The 16,280-nt window shown below is 56.7% G+C and overlaps 1 protein-coding gene across 4 annotated transcripts in view; it reads left to right on the top strand.

The window, feature by feature from the left end:
• RALGAPB (Ral GTPase activating protein non-catalytic subunit beta) overlaps nucleotides 1–5,607 on the top strand; it is a 63,724-nt gene extending 58,117 nt beyond the window's left edge. For 3 of the 4 annotated variants that reach the window (XM_072350112.1, XM_072350110.1, XM_072350109.1), the window contains one exon: nucleotides 1,541–5,607. In XM_072350112.1, coding sequence (XP_072206213.1) covers nucleotides 1,541–1,734 — 194 coding nt within the window. In that variant the 3' untranslated portion in view covers nucleotides 1,735–5,607. The remainder of the gene's footprint in view (nucleotides 1–1,540) is intronic. The other variant, XM_072350111.1, reaches the window with a different exon arrangement.
• Nucleotides 5,608–16,280: the final 10,673 nt, after the last annotated feature.

Below are 16,280 nucleotides of genomic sequence, written 5' to 3'. Positions count from 1 at the left end.
TGTTACAGTGAGATCTGGCTAATCCCTAGAACATAATGGGGATCTGAGAGAGGGAAAGCTGAGGTGTCTGTGGTGTGTGAGTAATAACGTATCTGCACAGTGCACGGTCTGGGATCTGTCACTGGGTACTGGACATTCCAGCAGGTCTGTATTTTGTTCTTGCCACCAGAGCGGCAGTGGGGACGGCAGAGGGAGGAGGTGGTGAGCATTTAGCTGGAGCAGTTGTGGGATAGGGCTGCACTGTGGGAGCCAGGTGGTGGCTTGGAGTGGTAGGAAGAAACGTAGTGTGGGTGGTGAGAACAGAAATGTGACCCTGATGTTTAGCACTGAAGGCCACGATGCTGATGTTCCTCATCTGCCAAAGGGTACTGCTGGGTTCCTGGGCTCTGCTGACACATTGCACTTGTTCCTTCTGCTTTAAAAAAAGGCTTACAACAAAAAGCCACAGGGATTGGTAGGCCCACGTTAATGTGGGTGTGCTGCCCACCTTTTCATGTATTCCTGGATGTATTAATGACTGATCTTGGCTGTCTGTGCTGTTAGAAACACAACAACTGGAAATCTCTCTCTAGTGGGAGCTATTCCTGAGGCAGGTTGAAATGAATGCTCTGTATAGAGTACTTGGACATAAAACTGATGTAGGAATCTGCTGGGGATGACTTCCAGGTTCTGGTCTTGCACATGGTGTTCAGTGATGGTGAGAGGGAAGCCAGGCAGGGCCTTCAGATAAAGTTTGTGATCTCAGCTGGGAACAGCAGGTTGTGCTAATGAAGAACCAGGTGTGTTTCTCACAGGGTGGTACTGGTTTTTCATCTGCACCAGGAGTAAAACAGTGCCAATTGTCTGATCTCTAAGGTCAGTAAATGTAGCTTATGTGCAGTCAGAAATCAGGTCCTCTAGATAAGGAAGGCAGTGTTTGCTGTGTTACCGACACTTCTGTGTAGGCAGAAAAGAGGTCAGTGAACACTTTTTCCATGAGATGCGTATGAATTTAATCTCAGGATAGCAGTAAGTCTGCTGTCCTTAGCCACAGTCTGCCCTCTTCCCTCCCCCTGCTCAGAGGTGCAGTTCTGCCAACTCTGCTGGCTCTGCGGTAGGTTTTGCGATGCCCAGATGGCTCCTCAGCATCACCCACTGCCACTTTAGGCCCAGTCCTTGTATGCCCAGCCTCCAGCTGTCGTACCGCTCTTCTGCCAACGGGCCCTGTGTCACTTACTGACTTGGTCCCAAGGGTGCTGTTGCAGCTGTCTGGCACACTGGCAGAGCTTGAGAGCCCTCTTTCTCCTCTCTCTGGATGGATGTACTGCTGACTTCATCCCTTTATCATTTGAGCTTCACATTAAAACAGGCTTGCAGGGCTGGGAACTGGGATGATCAGTTACTGGATGGCCTTTCCAAAAAGTTCTCTGCTTGGAGCTGCTGAGCATCTTCCTCTGGGTTCCTGGGTGGGCTGGGACCCCGTGTTTCCTTTAGCTGTAAAACCATCACAGGGGACAGCTGAATTTGTTTAAGCTCATTTCCAACGTTCTTTCTTCTTCAGGTTTTTTAGTGAGGCAAACAGTAATAAATATTTGTCGGAGAAAGAGGCTGGAAAGTGATTCCTACAACCCCCCCCACGTCCGCCGAAAACAGAAGATCGCAGACATTGTCAATAAGTACCGCAACAGGCAGCTGGAGCCCGAGTTTTATACCTCGCTTTTCCAGGAGGTTGGGCTCAAGAACTGCAACCCATAGGCTGTTATCCTCCCCGGACAATTAGATCAGAGCTTGGTGGCTACAGTAATGAAAACAGTTAAATAACAACAAATTTCCTCAGCCCTCCGGAATTCAGGAAACCGTATTTTAGCACAAGTCAGCAGATACCGTGTGGGAGGAGTGAGAAACGAATCCAAAACGCTGCAGTTGGGATGCTGACTCCATTCACCTACCCTCGAAAGATGACTTAATTCCAGTCTTCCTGGATGCTCACAACATAATCTCTTCACGCAGCCATCTATTCCGGGCTAATTAAGATCTGTGTCTTGTTCTGTGACAAGAAAACAATCAAAGCAAAAGGGTCTCTGTGTTTACGTACGAAGAACACGAGGCACGCCAGCCTGCCTGCAGACAGCTCGCTGTGCCCACGCACTGGGGGGGAGGAGTGGGATCTCTCCTTGAGGAGGGAAGCTCCTTCTGAGCGCTGGCTGTCCCCACAAGAACTTCAGGAGAAGCTTCTGACCCCCTTCAGCATCCTGCAGGAGACACTTTGCTGCCTGGGGCCGGCTGGAAGCCACGGGGAGGGAAGCTGCTCGGGAATGTCAGGTCACCAAATGCAGAACTGGGATGCTGGGTGTGACAGTCCCCCTGTGGGTCCACACAGCATTTCTGCCGCCCTGGGAACAAACTCAGCGCCTGGAGGGGCCCGATTTCAGCTACACCTTCTTACCAGATAAGAGATCCTGGATCAATGAAACAAGGTTGTGACTTTCAGGTCTGCTGCAAAACGTGTTTAATTTAGGTAGCCTGATTTTATTTTTGTATGCAGCTGATGCTGCTGAAATGTCTCTCGGTCGCCATTTTCATTAAATGTGCAAACATTTCTTGCTTTCCTTCTGCTGGGCTGAAAGCTGAGCTCCTGGGGCTGCCTCTTGCCTGACATGTATCGAATATGCAGCTTTAGCAGCTTCTGCACTTTTGGGAAGCTCCTCTTACCCAGACGGTGAAACAATTGAAACAGAAAGCAGAGAACTCTTTTCTCTGTCCGTTAACTCGCCACTCCATGGAAAGCCCATTTGGAGCTGTAACTTACAATTGTTCTGAGGCTGTCGTGCTTTCTCGGCAGCACTGATTCTCCTCCCCTTGGTCAGAAGTTCCTCTGAGCTGCTGGTGTCTCCCCTGGCCCAGCTCAGGCACACAGCTGGGTTGCTGCCTGGCCCACAGGGAGCAGAGCGGTGTGGATTCGGTTCTGTTCGCACGCTTTGCTTCCTCTGTGGCTGCACTCTGGGCTGCCGAGCTCAGAGCCTCCCCCAGGCTGTGCTGAGAAAAGATGTTTACATCTGCACTTCAGTGCTGGGAATATGAAAGCTGCAGCAGGCGCTGCCGTGCTCAGCAGTGCTTCCAGGCCCCCAGCACAGACCTGTCTCGTGTGGCAGGAATGAATCATCACTGATGCTCCTGTGTAGGTGCAGCCTGCAATGGCTGGCAGTGCGTGAGTTCTCTTCCTCCCAGTAAGTAGGGAGCATAGACGTAAGGAATTTGTGGAGCTCCTCAAGTTGTGACAGAGTGTTTCTCGGAAGCGTTTAATATGCATTGCAGTGATGCCCGTGAGTCACTTTGATATTTCAGTTACTTTTTGCAACAGTTCTGACCTGCAACAGTCGTACTTGTTTCATTACAGCTTCCTTGCCAGGAATGTGCCCCGACCTCATCTGTGTGTGGTCCTGCAGGGAGGTCCCGCACACCCCAAGCCACACACGGGGACGTGCTGGTGTCAGCTGAGGGGACTGGGGGACAGGAGCGCTGCAGGGCAGGCACAGTGAGCTGCTGGGGGGGGTTGGTCCAGGATGAATCACAGATGGAAAAACCAATCCATGTCGTGAATCACCATAGCAGGGAGCAGAGCTGCAGTGCTCCTGCACTGCCCTGGGTGCAAGGGGCGGCGCTGGGTCTGGTGGCAAAGCTGAGAGGGAGCGTGGCCTCGTCTCTGCTCAGCTGTTGCCCGAATGCATTGAATGCACAGACACTGAATTTACCCACGTTGTGTATGTACCTGTTGGATCTGAATAACAGCCAAACACACTGCAGTCCACTGACTTAAGAGGCATGACCAGTGCATGTGAAACAAAAAGAAACATACGGGTTGATTGAACCTTTGCACATCTTCAGCAGCTTAAAGCCCATCTCCCATAGCTGTGAGTGTTACGTGCAAAACCGTTGCTTGGTAGCCCAGTGAGCTGCAGCAGCTGCTGCCTTCAGGTGTGCGGTGCGGGCAAGAGCAGAGCTGGGGGGGGGGGAGCCCTGGGCGTCTCCTCCTGAGCCAGAGAGCCAAAGGAGCTGCCTGAAATACTGCGTTGTAACGCTTGGCTGTGGAGCAGCACTTAGGTCTGATCCTTGTTCTGGCCAAAGCATGATGTGACGCCCACCTGAGCAGTGCTGATGGGCAGCAGGGCGCTGTGTCAGATCTTGAAAGCAGATCAATTCTGTGTGTCCAGCCGGGGCCAGCAGCGTTTATGAGACCACCACTGAACTCGTGGCACATGGTGTGGCCTGTCCGTAACTTTGGGGTTTTGCAATCTGCAGAGGTGAACCTCAGAGCAGTGTAGCAGTGCAGTGTAGCAGTGCAGTGTAGCAGTACAGTGGCTTCAGGAGCGCACTGTGCTCTCAGCCCTTGGTTTGGGCGCAGGCTGCAGTGCCCTTGGAGAGCTGTGCCCGGGGCTCTCTGCGGGTGCTGTGAGGAGCAGCACAGAAGCAAAGCCAGGCAGCAGAGCCAGTGGCTGCGAGTGGCCCAGGATGGCTTCAGCTCTTCTCTCCCGAGAGCAAAGCTGGTGTTTATGTCAGTCGTGATGCTTCTATTGAGACCTGGAGCTCCTGGGGCTCCGCACCACAAACTGCCCTGTAGAGTTGGCAGCTTCACAGCTTGCATGGCCGTTCTTTGTGTCCGTACCCATCGGGGAGCAGATGCCCACCGTGGGGCAGCGCAGCGCACCGAGCTGATGCTCACTCACACATGTGACACAACCAAACGCGTTCCTCTATTCACACAGCTACAGCTTTCGGTTTGGGTCCGTAATTCCGCTCTGGCATCCTCTTCATGGCCCGGGGGGGGGGGGGGGGGGGGGGGGGTGGGCAGCTGCCACCTTGTTAAATGCAGCGCTGGAATTGCAGAAGTGTTTGTACCTTCATAAAGACTCGTTTAAAGAAACCATTCTTTCCTAAAGGTAGCTGGGAGATGCGTGGCACACGTACAGCATGGAGCGGGGAGTGGTGCTGGGGGTCTGCGTGCCCACGTCGGGGCAGCTGCGCCGCAACAGAGCGTGGCTGTGAGCTGTGACTGAGCGACGCCTTTGAAGCCCGGCAGGCGTCCTGCACGCGGCTGTTGGCGGAGCAGTGCGAGGGGAGAATGCCGCCACGCCGTCCCGGAGCCGCGCACAGTCGCTGCGGGTCTGTATGTTGCCAAGAGTTGATCTTTTTGTTCCTACTGTACTTTTCTGTAAATATCCCCGGCGCTGAGTTGTAAAGTAAAGGCGAACTGTAAATATGAAGAAGTGAACGACGTTCCCTCGTCTCTGGTCCTTTATCTCCTGTTTGTTTAGGGAAGGCACACAAAGGCTTGTTTGTATTTATGCCAATTCTTTGTCCAGGAGAAACACATCAAATATTGAATGTAACACAATTAGTCCAATAAATTTTAAAGGTTCTTATCTAAGCGACTTTTCAGCTCTCCGTTTCTGATGTCCATTTTCCAGTCCTTTGCTTGAAATACTCGCCGTGGCGCTTCCCTGGAGCGCAGCAGATCCGGCGCGTTGTGCGCCCTCTGCTGCTCCGCTCGCAGGGTGGGCACGGAGGGCCGGAGGCCGCGGGGCGGGTGCCGGCATTGCACGGCCCGCTTTGTGCGGTGCAAGGAATTCCTGAGCTCGGTCGCTCGGCTTGGGAGGGGAGGAGGGCCGTGGGGTGCCGCTCCCGCCCAGGCGGTGCAGTGGCGGCCATGGGGCACGAGGGGCCAGGAGCACCCCCTGCCCAGCCTGGGCCCCAACAGGTGCTTGCTGGTCTGAGCCCAGCTGTGCGTTTCAGTGCCCAGCTGTGCGTCCTGGCAGCCCCGTCCCAGCCTGCCGTGTCCCCGCACGCAGCGGTGCGGCACGAAACTCTCCTCTGGGGCTGCAGCCTTTCGTGAGCAGTGGAACGGGAGGAAGCCTTCGGAAAGCCCGGGGCAGAGCAGCGCGGTGCCCTCAGCGCAGGCAGTGCGATGTGGGCTGCTTCCTGCTGCCCAGGGGAGCGCTGGGATTTCCTGCTTAGTACACCCAGATACGATTCGTTACCAGGATCAGCCGGCCCGCAGCCCAGCGCTCACCTCTGCCCTCAGCTCAGCTGTGGCTGTGATGGCAAAGTGCGCTGCGAGGCGGCTCCGGCGCTCAGGGCTGTGTGGGACCCCAGCCGGGGTAACCTCGGGTAACCTCGGGACCTGCCAGGAGAAAGCACGGGAGGGAACATCGCCAGCAGAGCCGTCCGGCCCCGTAGCAGCAGCGAGGCACGGCCATGGGCTGAGCTCCGGCAGCCCGGAGCCCGTAGGATGATGCTGGTAAATGACTCCGCGCATCTTCTGCCTCTTAAAACACTTAATATATGTGCCCGTGCGGTTCGTTATTACCATCTAATAACAGATTATCTGACTCACTTTCATGTTTCTTCCAATTACAAATTGAAATCGTTCCCACTCTGACCTTGCAGCTGCTAGATTTTCTAAAATTAGCCATAATGATGCATTTTACTAAGATAATTAATTATCTAAACTGAGAAAATTGAGTAGTAGAACTACTTCACATGCTGCTAATTATCTTTTATTATGTCATCTTTACATGCAAATAAAGAAATATTGTGATTATTGTAAGTACTGTTTTCATTAGCTGACACACTCGGTAGCGCAGCGATGGCTCCGCGCCTCCTCCGCAGTGAGAGCCGCCGGGCACTGCGGTGCTCGTTGCCCGCAGGACTCATTTTCAGACGAAAGGTGCAGAATTACGCTCCAAACTCGAACGTCAGCGGAGCAGTTGAGAGCGGAATGGTGGGAATGGCCGCAGGGCTGCCGGGAGTCACCGCTGCGCCTTTCCCGTAGCGCGGAGGGACCCGCGGGGCCACGGGCGGCGGCAGAGCGCGGCCAGCGGGTCGGGGCAGCCCCGCGTTGGGCTCAGCGCTCTGCGGGGTTGCTGGGCGCGGATCGGGGCCCTCCAGCACGGGGGGACGTGGGCGGAGCAGGGAGGGTCGGCGGAGCGCTGTGGTGGCGATGAAGGGAACAGAACGTCTCCGCTATGGGAGCGTGCGGAGACGAGCAGCCAGCGGTGCGTGGGGATGGGAACGCGGGCAACAGAAACAGACCGGGAGCTGAGAGGTTCCCTCCGCACATCAGCACACTCTGTTGTCCTCGGAGGCCGTGGAGTCTCCTCCCTGAAGCTCAGCGGCTGCTGGACGTGGTGCTGGGTGCTGTGCGGTGCCCCCTGGAGCAGGGATGGGAGCAGGTATGTCTGTGAGATGAAGCAAAGAGGCCGCCCGTGCTCCTGAACAGCAGCAGTGCCCTGGGAGCATCGAGTTTCCCCCAGTGCCTCCACTCTGCTTCTCTGCTCCAAAAGCAGCACCAGGTGGCTCAGGGCACAGTGTAACCACTGATGTTCTGGTAGCATCCCCATGGAGGATCTGCTGGGAGTTCTTCCCCAGCCCAGAGCACAGCCCCTGACCCACAGCTGCCTCTGGGAGAGGTCCTTGGCAGAGCTGGGGGCTGCCTGGGGGGGGCCATGCTGTGCTGGGAGGACCCCCCGTGCTGACAGCAGCGCTATGAGGACTGCACTGGTAGCACCAGCATGCTGCTGTGCCCTCCCCCCCCCCACATGGGGCTGGCTCCGTGTGAGATGCTGTGCCACAAATCTGCAGCAGGACGGGCTGGTTGGCACAGCGCAGCTGCTCAGCCCTGCAGCCCCTTCCTGTCCTCTCACTCGCTGGCAGGCGGCAGCTGTTGGTGCTTTAGAGCTCTGTCAGCCAGCGCCCTTCCCAGCATGGGCAGAAGGCTGAGGACTGCTCACAGAGCCACTGGAATTTGTCTCACTGCTCCAAAGGGGTGCTGGGTGGGCAAGCTGTGCTGCCTGCTGTTCTGGCCACAGCCTGACCCACAGCCACTGCAGGAGCAGTGGGTGCTGCAGCTTGGGGCAATCCCCGGTGCAAGGCGCAGTGTGAGAGAGAGCCTATGGTAATGGAGCAAGGTGACATCCTTTGCTGAGCTGTGCACTCCCAGCAGCGGAGCTGTGCAATGACGGAATAAAGCTGTGCCTTAAATCTCCCTGGGTTCGTAGATGTGGTGGGCAGTATGGATTTTGAAAAGGAGGAGCTGGCAGTGTGGATGGGACAGGGTCAGCTTAGATCCATTTCCAGAAAGGCCCATTTCTCCACCCCGCAGCGCTGCTCAGCCCTAGCTGGCACGGCAGCTCTCCTGCCCGGGCACACAGAGCCTCCAGCAAGATACTCCATCTCCCAGCCTGAACACTTCTCCCCGTGCAGACACACAGGCAGCGGCACCCGCTCCAACCTCAGATCTCCTCATGTTGAAGCACGGTGGTGACCCGAGCAGCTCTGACCCCGCGGGTAGCCTGGCTCAGAGCATTGCCTGGCTCAGAGCATCTCCTGACCAGAGACAACTTTGCCACAGTTGTGGCTCCTAAGCCCCAAATAGCACAGAACTCCACACCAAGCAAATGCTTTCCTGATTTTCTGGTGGCAGCAGCTGGGCAGGGAGGAGCTCAGCAGGTGGGGCAATCCCTGGCCCTGCTCCGTCCTTCTGGCCAACCCAGAGCTTTCCCCCCTGCTCGGCTGTGCTCCCAGCTCGGATGGATGGGCAGAACATCCTCAGATCCACCAGCAGAGGATTAAATCAGATACTGAGGAGGAAAGCTGAACACCTGTGTGATGAGGGTGATGAGTGGCTCAATCACACAGGGTCTGGGCAGGGATGAGCTGCAGCCAGCCCAGATGACGGGAAGGGGACACAGCTCCCACCCGGCTCAGCAAAGCTGGCACCATGTTGCTGAACACACATGGGTGGGGACCCGGCACAGCAGTCTGCTCTCCTGGACATCAATCCACTTTTGCTGAAGCATTTTTCAGAGGCTTTGCTTCAAGATTTCAAAACATGAACTCGACACCGTGCATTTGTGAACGGGGTGAGGGAGACTGAGCTCCAATCTGTTTTGTGTGCTGTCGGACATGACTGCGCCTGCCTTGGTCCCACAGAGGAGGAGATCACAGTAAGGTGCTTCCAGGCTGAACTTCTGATTTGAAGTTTCCCTGCATACAGGGATGGCACACTGAATATGGCGCACACAGGGATGCTGCACAGGAGATGATTCATGCAGGGATGTTGCACTGGAGATGGTGCACACATCGATGGCACACAGGAGGTGGTGCACACAGGGATGCTGTGCGGGCACTGAAGCACGCAAGAATGATGCACACAGGGATGGTGCACAGGAGTTGGTGCATGCAGGGATGGTGCACACATGGAAGGTGCACGCATGTATGGCACACACATGAATGGTGCACACAAAGCTATCAAAGCCTATCAAAGTGTTTGGAGGGGAGGCTTCAGCTACTGAGCCCCAGCTGCTGGGGCATGATGGAGAATGCCTGGCTTGGCTGCTTGCTTTTTTTCCAAGTGTCCCACACCCTTTGGATCATGGGGGTGCTGGAAAACACTGCAGACACAGACCAGGCTGTGGCAGGCTGCCTCTGCACCCCCTGCTGCCCTGAAGGGAGGCTGTGGAGCCTAAAGCCAGCTCTGAGCCCTGGAGACACCTTCAGCAAGGATTTGTGGACAGGGAGCACGGGGTTGGCTTTGCAGAGCCGTAGGACAGGACAGCAGCTGGGGACACCACAGAGAAGCAGGGAACATGTGGGCACGACCCTGCTCAGTGCCTCTGCAGCTGGTGGGTGATGCTGGTGGGTTCACAGTCACTCACTGTCCTGCACAAGCAGCCGCCCCTCTGGACACTCCTGAAGGCAGTGAGACCCCTGCGGGGTCTCTAATGAGGAAAGGGACCAGGAAGGTGTCCTGCACTGCCACCCCCCAGCTGCTCACCCCCCCAGGGGCCCTCGCCCCAGCCAGGTGCTCTTGGTGCCCCCATTCTCTGCTACCTGCCCAACCGGTCCTGTCACCAACCCGCATTCTCACTCCAAAAATATGCCTTTGAAGTTTCTGGGCTTGTTTCCTCCCTGCCCCAGCTGTGTCCCTACCCTGACCCAGCTGCCTTGCTCAGGCCCTGAAATACCCCTTCCTTCCACTGCCCCTCTTCTAGACCCCAACTGAGATATCCCCCATAGGGACCGTAGGCCAGTATCAGGCTCATGCAGCCATTTGCTTCCTCCTGCTGACACTGGGCTCAGTGCCACACTCTCCTGTGGTCACCTGGACGCAGTGGCACAGGGCAGCCCCTGCTGTCTGAGCCCCCTGCAGTTGTGTTGGAGCGCTGGGTAAAGAAGTGTGTCCATGAGTCACAGCAAGGCATGTGGCAGGAGACTGAGCCGTCCACTTCAGATAACTACGGTGCTGGTTTTGAAAGGATTTGTAATGAAGGAATGAGATTTAAATTGGTCTGATTTCCTAAGAGCTGTTATAACCTGAACAGGAGCAAGTTGTTATATTGCATAAAGTAACAGGAAAATAAGTTGTGCTTTCACGTCTGGAAACCCTCCTCTCGGTAACAGGACTGCTGCAGTAGGTCACAAGACCTAAAACACTCCCTTGTGGTTCACTCCCTTGCTCAGTTTTGGAGGCTCTGGCTGTGGGGATGGGGGGCAGCGTGGGCCGAAGCATCCCAGCACCTCTTATTGGGCTCAGCAGTGGCACCGGGCGCTCAGGCGTTGTTCAGATTGGACCTGAAACTGTCAAGGATGGCGCCCGACCCCGCTGCTGCCCTCCACACACCGTGCACCCCAAGAAGGGCACGCTGCCAGCTGCTGCCTCTGCAGGGCACAGCGTGGGTTTGTTGTGCGCTACCCAGCTGGTGGCAGCAGCAAAGGCCCTCACTGTGCTGACACGCTGCCCTTGCCGTCGGGATAAACAGCCAGCGGCTCTTCTCCCCAAGCCCCTTCTGGGGGACACGCGGCGGAGCTGTGTGATGATGGCAATGCCGGCAGCTCTCCCAGCCTCCACGTGGGGAGAAAGGAGCTCCCGCCCCTGGGAGGGCTCGGCGCTGGGGGTGCCAGCCTGCCACAACAGCACCGTGCAGCCAAAAGGAGGTGTCTGGCAGGGTGAGAACAGCCCCGGACTCCTCGTGGTGGAGGACAATGCCGCTGGGTGCACAGCCTGCAGGGCTGCCCCAGGACCCCCAGCACCCCTCCTGCACTCAGTGGGGTGAGGACAGGCCTTATGGCCCCCCAGCAGCTCTTCTTCCCTCCGTGTCCAGGAAACTGAGCAGACATCTGTATGGATGCAGTGGTAGGATGTGAGTGATCCTCACATTTGTGTTTATGGCTGTTTAATGAGCTAATTTTCCTTCAACTATTGATTTCCCTGGGTTCTGCTGAGAGATTGCTTGCCTCTGAGCAATGAGAAGTAACTCAGCTGCTCCAGAGGGGTTATGCCTCCACCCCACAGGACGGGATAACATGGAGCAGGGAGCTGCTGCGGGACAGGGCCATTGCAGCTCTGTGGTCAGCACAAACATCCCCCCCTGGTGCCAAGTGCAGCCCTACCTTCCTGGATCCCCTCCCAGGTCCAAGATTAAGGGACAGATCAGCATCACCCCTGCCTCAAACCACCTCCAGATTTTCAGCACTGCTTGGGGCCGCATCAAGGAGTAAGATGGCATCCCAGAGCAGGTGCTGATTCCTCACCTTCACTCTCCCAGCCCAGCACTCAGGGCAGCCTCACTCCACTTAGCACCAATAGCACCAAGGGAACGGGTGCAGCACTAATCCCACCTTCCTGCTGTATCACCTGGAATGCATCGATGCTGCAGGGAGCTGCAACCCAAACTGCCTGTTCTGAGCAGCCCTGTGGGAGTGGGGGGCTGCACTAGGTGTCCTCCAGAGATGCCCCCATCCGCCCACTGCTTTTTGGGCTGTGCCTCTGAGCCACAGCCACAGCCACCCACATCCCACGGCGAGACCCGGCCAGTGGCAGCACTGGAAGGAAGCACCTGCAGTACAGGAGGAGGCATTTCAGACATGGCCCCTGGGGACATGGGGGACAGGGGGTCAGGCTGCTTGTCAGCTTCTGCATTGGTGTGCTGGCGGAGATAAACAAAAGAAGCTGGAAGTCGTAATGCATGATCAAGATTATGATTTAATTGGCATAACAAAGGCTTGGTGGGCTCAGCCACATGACTGGAATATTAATATCGGAGGATGCAGCTTGTTCTGGAAAGACAGGCAGGGGATTAAGGAGGAATGTGTTGCTTTGTATATTAAGGATGCAGACATTTGTTCTGCACTCCAGGGAGAACCTGGCTGCTGTGCAACCACAACGGCTACAGAGCACACGGGGCAGGCTGGGCCAGAACTGGGATGCAGCAGGGATGAGGGATCTCCCTGCCTGAGCTGCCAGTGTGAGATGGGACAGCAAGTGAAAGATCCAGAGCACAGCCCTCATGGGAGAAGCCCCGTCCTCGTGTCCAGTCACAGCCCACTGTGTGTTGGTATGGCTCCTAAGGGCCAGGCTGTGGCACACCAATGGCATCTGCTGCTGTGACAGACTGGAATGGCAGTATAAATCTTGATGCTTGTAAGGCTTTTGACATCGTTTCATAAAACAGGCTCCTAAGCAAGTTACAGATCACATTCTGCATAAACCTGCTATAAAATGAGTGCCGTTCCCAGCTCAGACAGGGGCTGCCAAGCTGCGGCTACCAGCAGGTGAGATAAAGGGATGCAGGACTGGCTTTTAAACCTGCAGACAAAATAGGAAGGCAGGGAAGATGGGAAGCATGTCGGAAGGCAGGCTCCTCATTGCAAGCCGCTCCTCATTGCAAGCTGCTCCTCCACGCCTCCGCTGCTGACACGCTGAAGAAATGGTCTCAGGGATGAGGATGCCGTGTGGTACAGATAAAGGCTGTTGGCACTTCAGCACAAAGAGGGAATTGCATAAACAAGAAGTGGGGAGAAAGAAGGAAGAGATGAATGTGGGGGAAAGGAGCTGCGGCTCTGTGGAATCACGTGGAGCAGAGGATGCTGGTGGGTGCTGGAGGCACGGGGAGCAGCGAGGGCAGGCAGCGATGGCTGGACAATGCCCTTTGGGCTGCTGGGAGAGAATCCAGAGCAGGATGTCACAGACCTGGGAAACACGACCGGCAAGGAAAAACAGCGAGATGTGGGACTGCTTAATTGGTAGGAGAGAGCAGAGCAGGCTGGAGCAGCTGTCTGCAGGAATGCAAATGACTCCTGCAAAGAGGAAAGGATTAATCTGCCCATGCTGAATAAAACAAGGGGAAACAGGCTTAAATTATCGTGGAGGAATTCAAGGCAGATGCTGGGAAAACATTCCCCGAGGGACTGGAGTGTCAGTGCTAAGGTCCCTAGAAGAAGTTGGCCCAAAGGGCATTAGCTGCTCCCCTAAGGTTCCCTCTTTTCTAGGATTTCACATTTTGGGGTAAAAGTATATGGAAAAACCTTAAAGCAAGGGCCCAGCTGGCTTCACAGTGTGCAGAGAAGGGAAGGAGGAGCAGCTGGGCAAGACCTGAGAACAACCTGTGGAGACCCAAAGGGTCTGCAGGGCAGCAAAGCAGCTGCCAGGAGCAAAGTGCAGCCATGGAAATGAGCTGTTAGAGTCAAAGCATAGCAAGCAAAGCTCATGTGGGCAGCAGAGCCCATCACAGCGGGTGCTCAGTGGGACAGAGCAGAGCCACCAGGAGTGCCTGGGAGTGACATCAGTCTGCAAGAAGTCTGTGAGAGCAGAACGCAGCGGAGAGGAGCTCTGCACAAAGTGCTGGTGGCTGCACAGCACGGATCTGCTCCGCTGTCTGAGCACAGGGCTGGTCGTGGCCCGTAGCTCTGCTCCAGCTCCAGGCACATGGTGAGCAGAGCCCGCCCAAGGTGCAGGTAAGGGATGCTCAGAGGCCTGGCTGATGGTAAGCAACATATAAAGAACCTTCTCTCCTCCGTAACTGGGGGAGTGACTGGGAGCACCTTTGAACTGGAGGGTCTGCTTGAGCAGGCAGCAAATCACAGGGATTGTGCTGGGAGACGGCTGTCAGGAAACTTTTCTTCTGCCCAAGGGATGGCAGCTTTGGGGCCTGACCATGAAATTCCCAGTTCCTGGAAGCTCCCCACATCTCCTCCACCATAAATCATCCATGGCAGCAAAACCCAGGAAACCACTGAATAATCCCAAATAATCCCACAGGAAAATTTACAACAGCAATCTTGTACTTCATCTGATACAGGCCCTGCCCAGGCTCCTGAGGGCAGGGGAATTCCCTCAAACAACCACATCCAAGGAAAACCCATCCTTTAGTTTCCAGCTTCAGGGCTGCTTCACACAGGCCCTAAAATCACTGCTGTGTACTACAGGTGAGCAGCCCCAGGTCCCAGGCAATTGCTCCTTGCTTGCCACAAGCCTCCCTACAGACCACAGGCCACGAGATGGGCACTGGCCCTGAGGGAGCCTGAGCTGAGCAGGATTCTGCCCACCTCCCAGCAGCGTGCAGTGGAAGCCAGCTGACCGTGTTATTCCTTTAATTTCCTCATTGCTTTCTTTTGTGTTTGCTGCTGTTGCCTAGTACAGGTGCTGGGAGAAGGCAGCTTCATTTGCGTGGTGCTCTTCCTGATTCCAGCTAACGTTCATTCTAAGGTAAACACGTAACAGTAACATGTCTCCTTTGGGGCCATACAGACCCGTGTCTGAGCCGCAGGCCCCACCAGCACACTGCAGGTAATGAAGGTTGCTCCATGAGGCCCAGGAGCTGAGCTGGCTGCATTCCATGCAGGGAGGACCCCAAGAGGTTCAGCCTGGGACTGCTTGCCCAAGGATGCTGTTATGGTCCCAAATTTATATATAGAGCCCCAAATTTGACTACCTCAGAGTAGACTGGGGGGGGAGGGAACCAGGTGGGAACACGAGGGCGTGCGGTCACTGCCATTCAGGTGTCACCAGCACAACGACATGACAACACCAGGATGGTTCCCTAAATCACACCCTCCACAACAAGCACCGTGAACAGCAGGCAGGAGCTGGGCCGGGTCAGCGGATGAATTTCCATCATCAAATCATACATCCTGTTTTCACTGTGTCCCGCTTTGCAGGGATGAAATTGTGAAAGCAGGTATGCAGCAGGGAGGGATGACCGAGGTGGGCACAGCCGGTACAATTAATTCTGCCTTAACAGGAGTGCTTCATATGGAGGCCAAAGCGCTGCTACAGAGGCAGAGAGGATCCAGGGAAGGGTGGGGGGGCTGGCCAATGGCTGAGCAGTGCATGGGAGAAGGGAAGCGGCCAGGTAGAGAAACAGACAATGACTGCAGAAGGAACGGGAGGAGTAGGAGAAGGGAAGGAACACTTCACATGTTGATAAGCTACGAGCAGAACGAGAGTGTCAGTGCGGGGGACTGGGAAGACAAAAATGTAGATCTCAGAAGCGTCCGCTTGTCAACTTCAGGCAAGGAAATGGACAGAGGAAAAAGGGGCCGAGGTCAGCTATGGGCTGCAGCAAGCCAGGCGGCAGGAAGGGGAGCGCTGCAGAGGAAGCCCGGGTTCGTTGGGAGGAGCGCTGGGGCTCAAGGGGCCGAGGCGAGGAAGGCGACAGCAGCACCGCGGCGCACCTGTATCCCGAACACGGTGCACGTGCAGCAGCAAGCACAGCAGCACCGCCCGGCTGCTGTCGGACAAGCCGAAGCTTCCATGGAGCGATGCAGCTCCGTGCCGGCGCTCCCACAGGGCTCCGCAGGCAGTGCGGCTGCACGAGAGCTGCGCTGCACTTGGTTCATCGGCCCCGAGTCACAGCAGAGCTCATTAGCTTTCACACCGCTTTGCTTCGGTGCCGGTGCTGACTCGCTCAATCTCTGCACCGGCCGCACCGCCACGAAGCACGGCGCGGCTCCCGCTGCCACCCCGTTCCCTGCACCCCAGGCCGCAACCCGCTCTCCGGCACGGGGCTGCGCTGGGCAGCGGCTCCCGGGTAGGCACTGGAGGCGCCCTGCGGGTGCTGCTGCCCGCTGCTTCTCCCGCACCGTTCCCGTCCTTCGGCTGCAAAGCACCACGTGTTCAGCCCGCACCGCCCCGGGCCCGTCGCATCCAGCACGACACCCCGGCGGGGCGCGGCGGACCCGCGGCGCTCTCAGCCCGCATCCCGAGCCCCGGGGCCGGACTGAAGCGGCGCAGCCCGTCCCCCCGCCGCGACGCCCCGGGGCGGCCACATCCGGGCCTCGCGCGGACGCGGAGGGCGCGGGCGGTCCCGGCGGCACGGGGGGCGGCGCGCGGGGGCGGCGGCGCGGCCAATCGGAGCCGCGCTCTCATCGGTGCAAACAGGAGCACAATGGAGCGGGCCGCGGGCGCGCTGCAGCCAAGCTTGGCGCGAGCGGCGCGCGGCTGACGGGCAGGGCCGCCAATGGGC

Source organism: Excalfactoria chinensis, chromosome 15 (assembly GCF_039878825.1).
Source record: "Excalfactoria chinensis isolate bCotChi1 chromosome 15, bCotChi1.hap2, whole genome shotgun sequence".
NCBI lineage: Eukaryota > Metazoa > Chordata > Aves > Galliformes > Phasianidae > Excalfactoria > Excalfactoria chinensis.
Note: the sequence above shows the minus strand (reverse complement) of the source record. Positions and strands in the feature narration are given on the sequence as shown.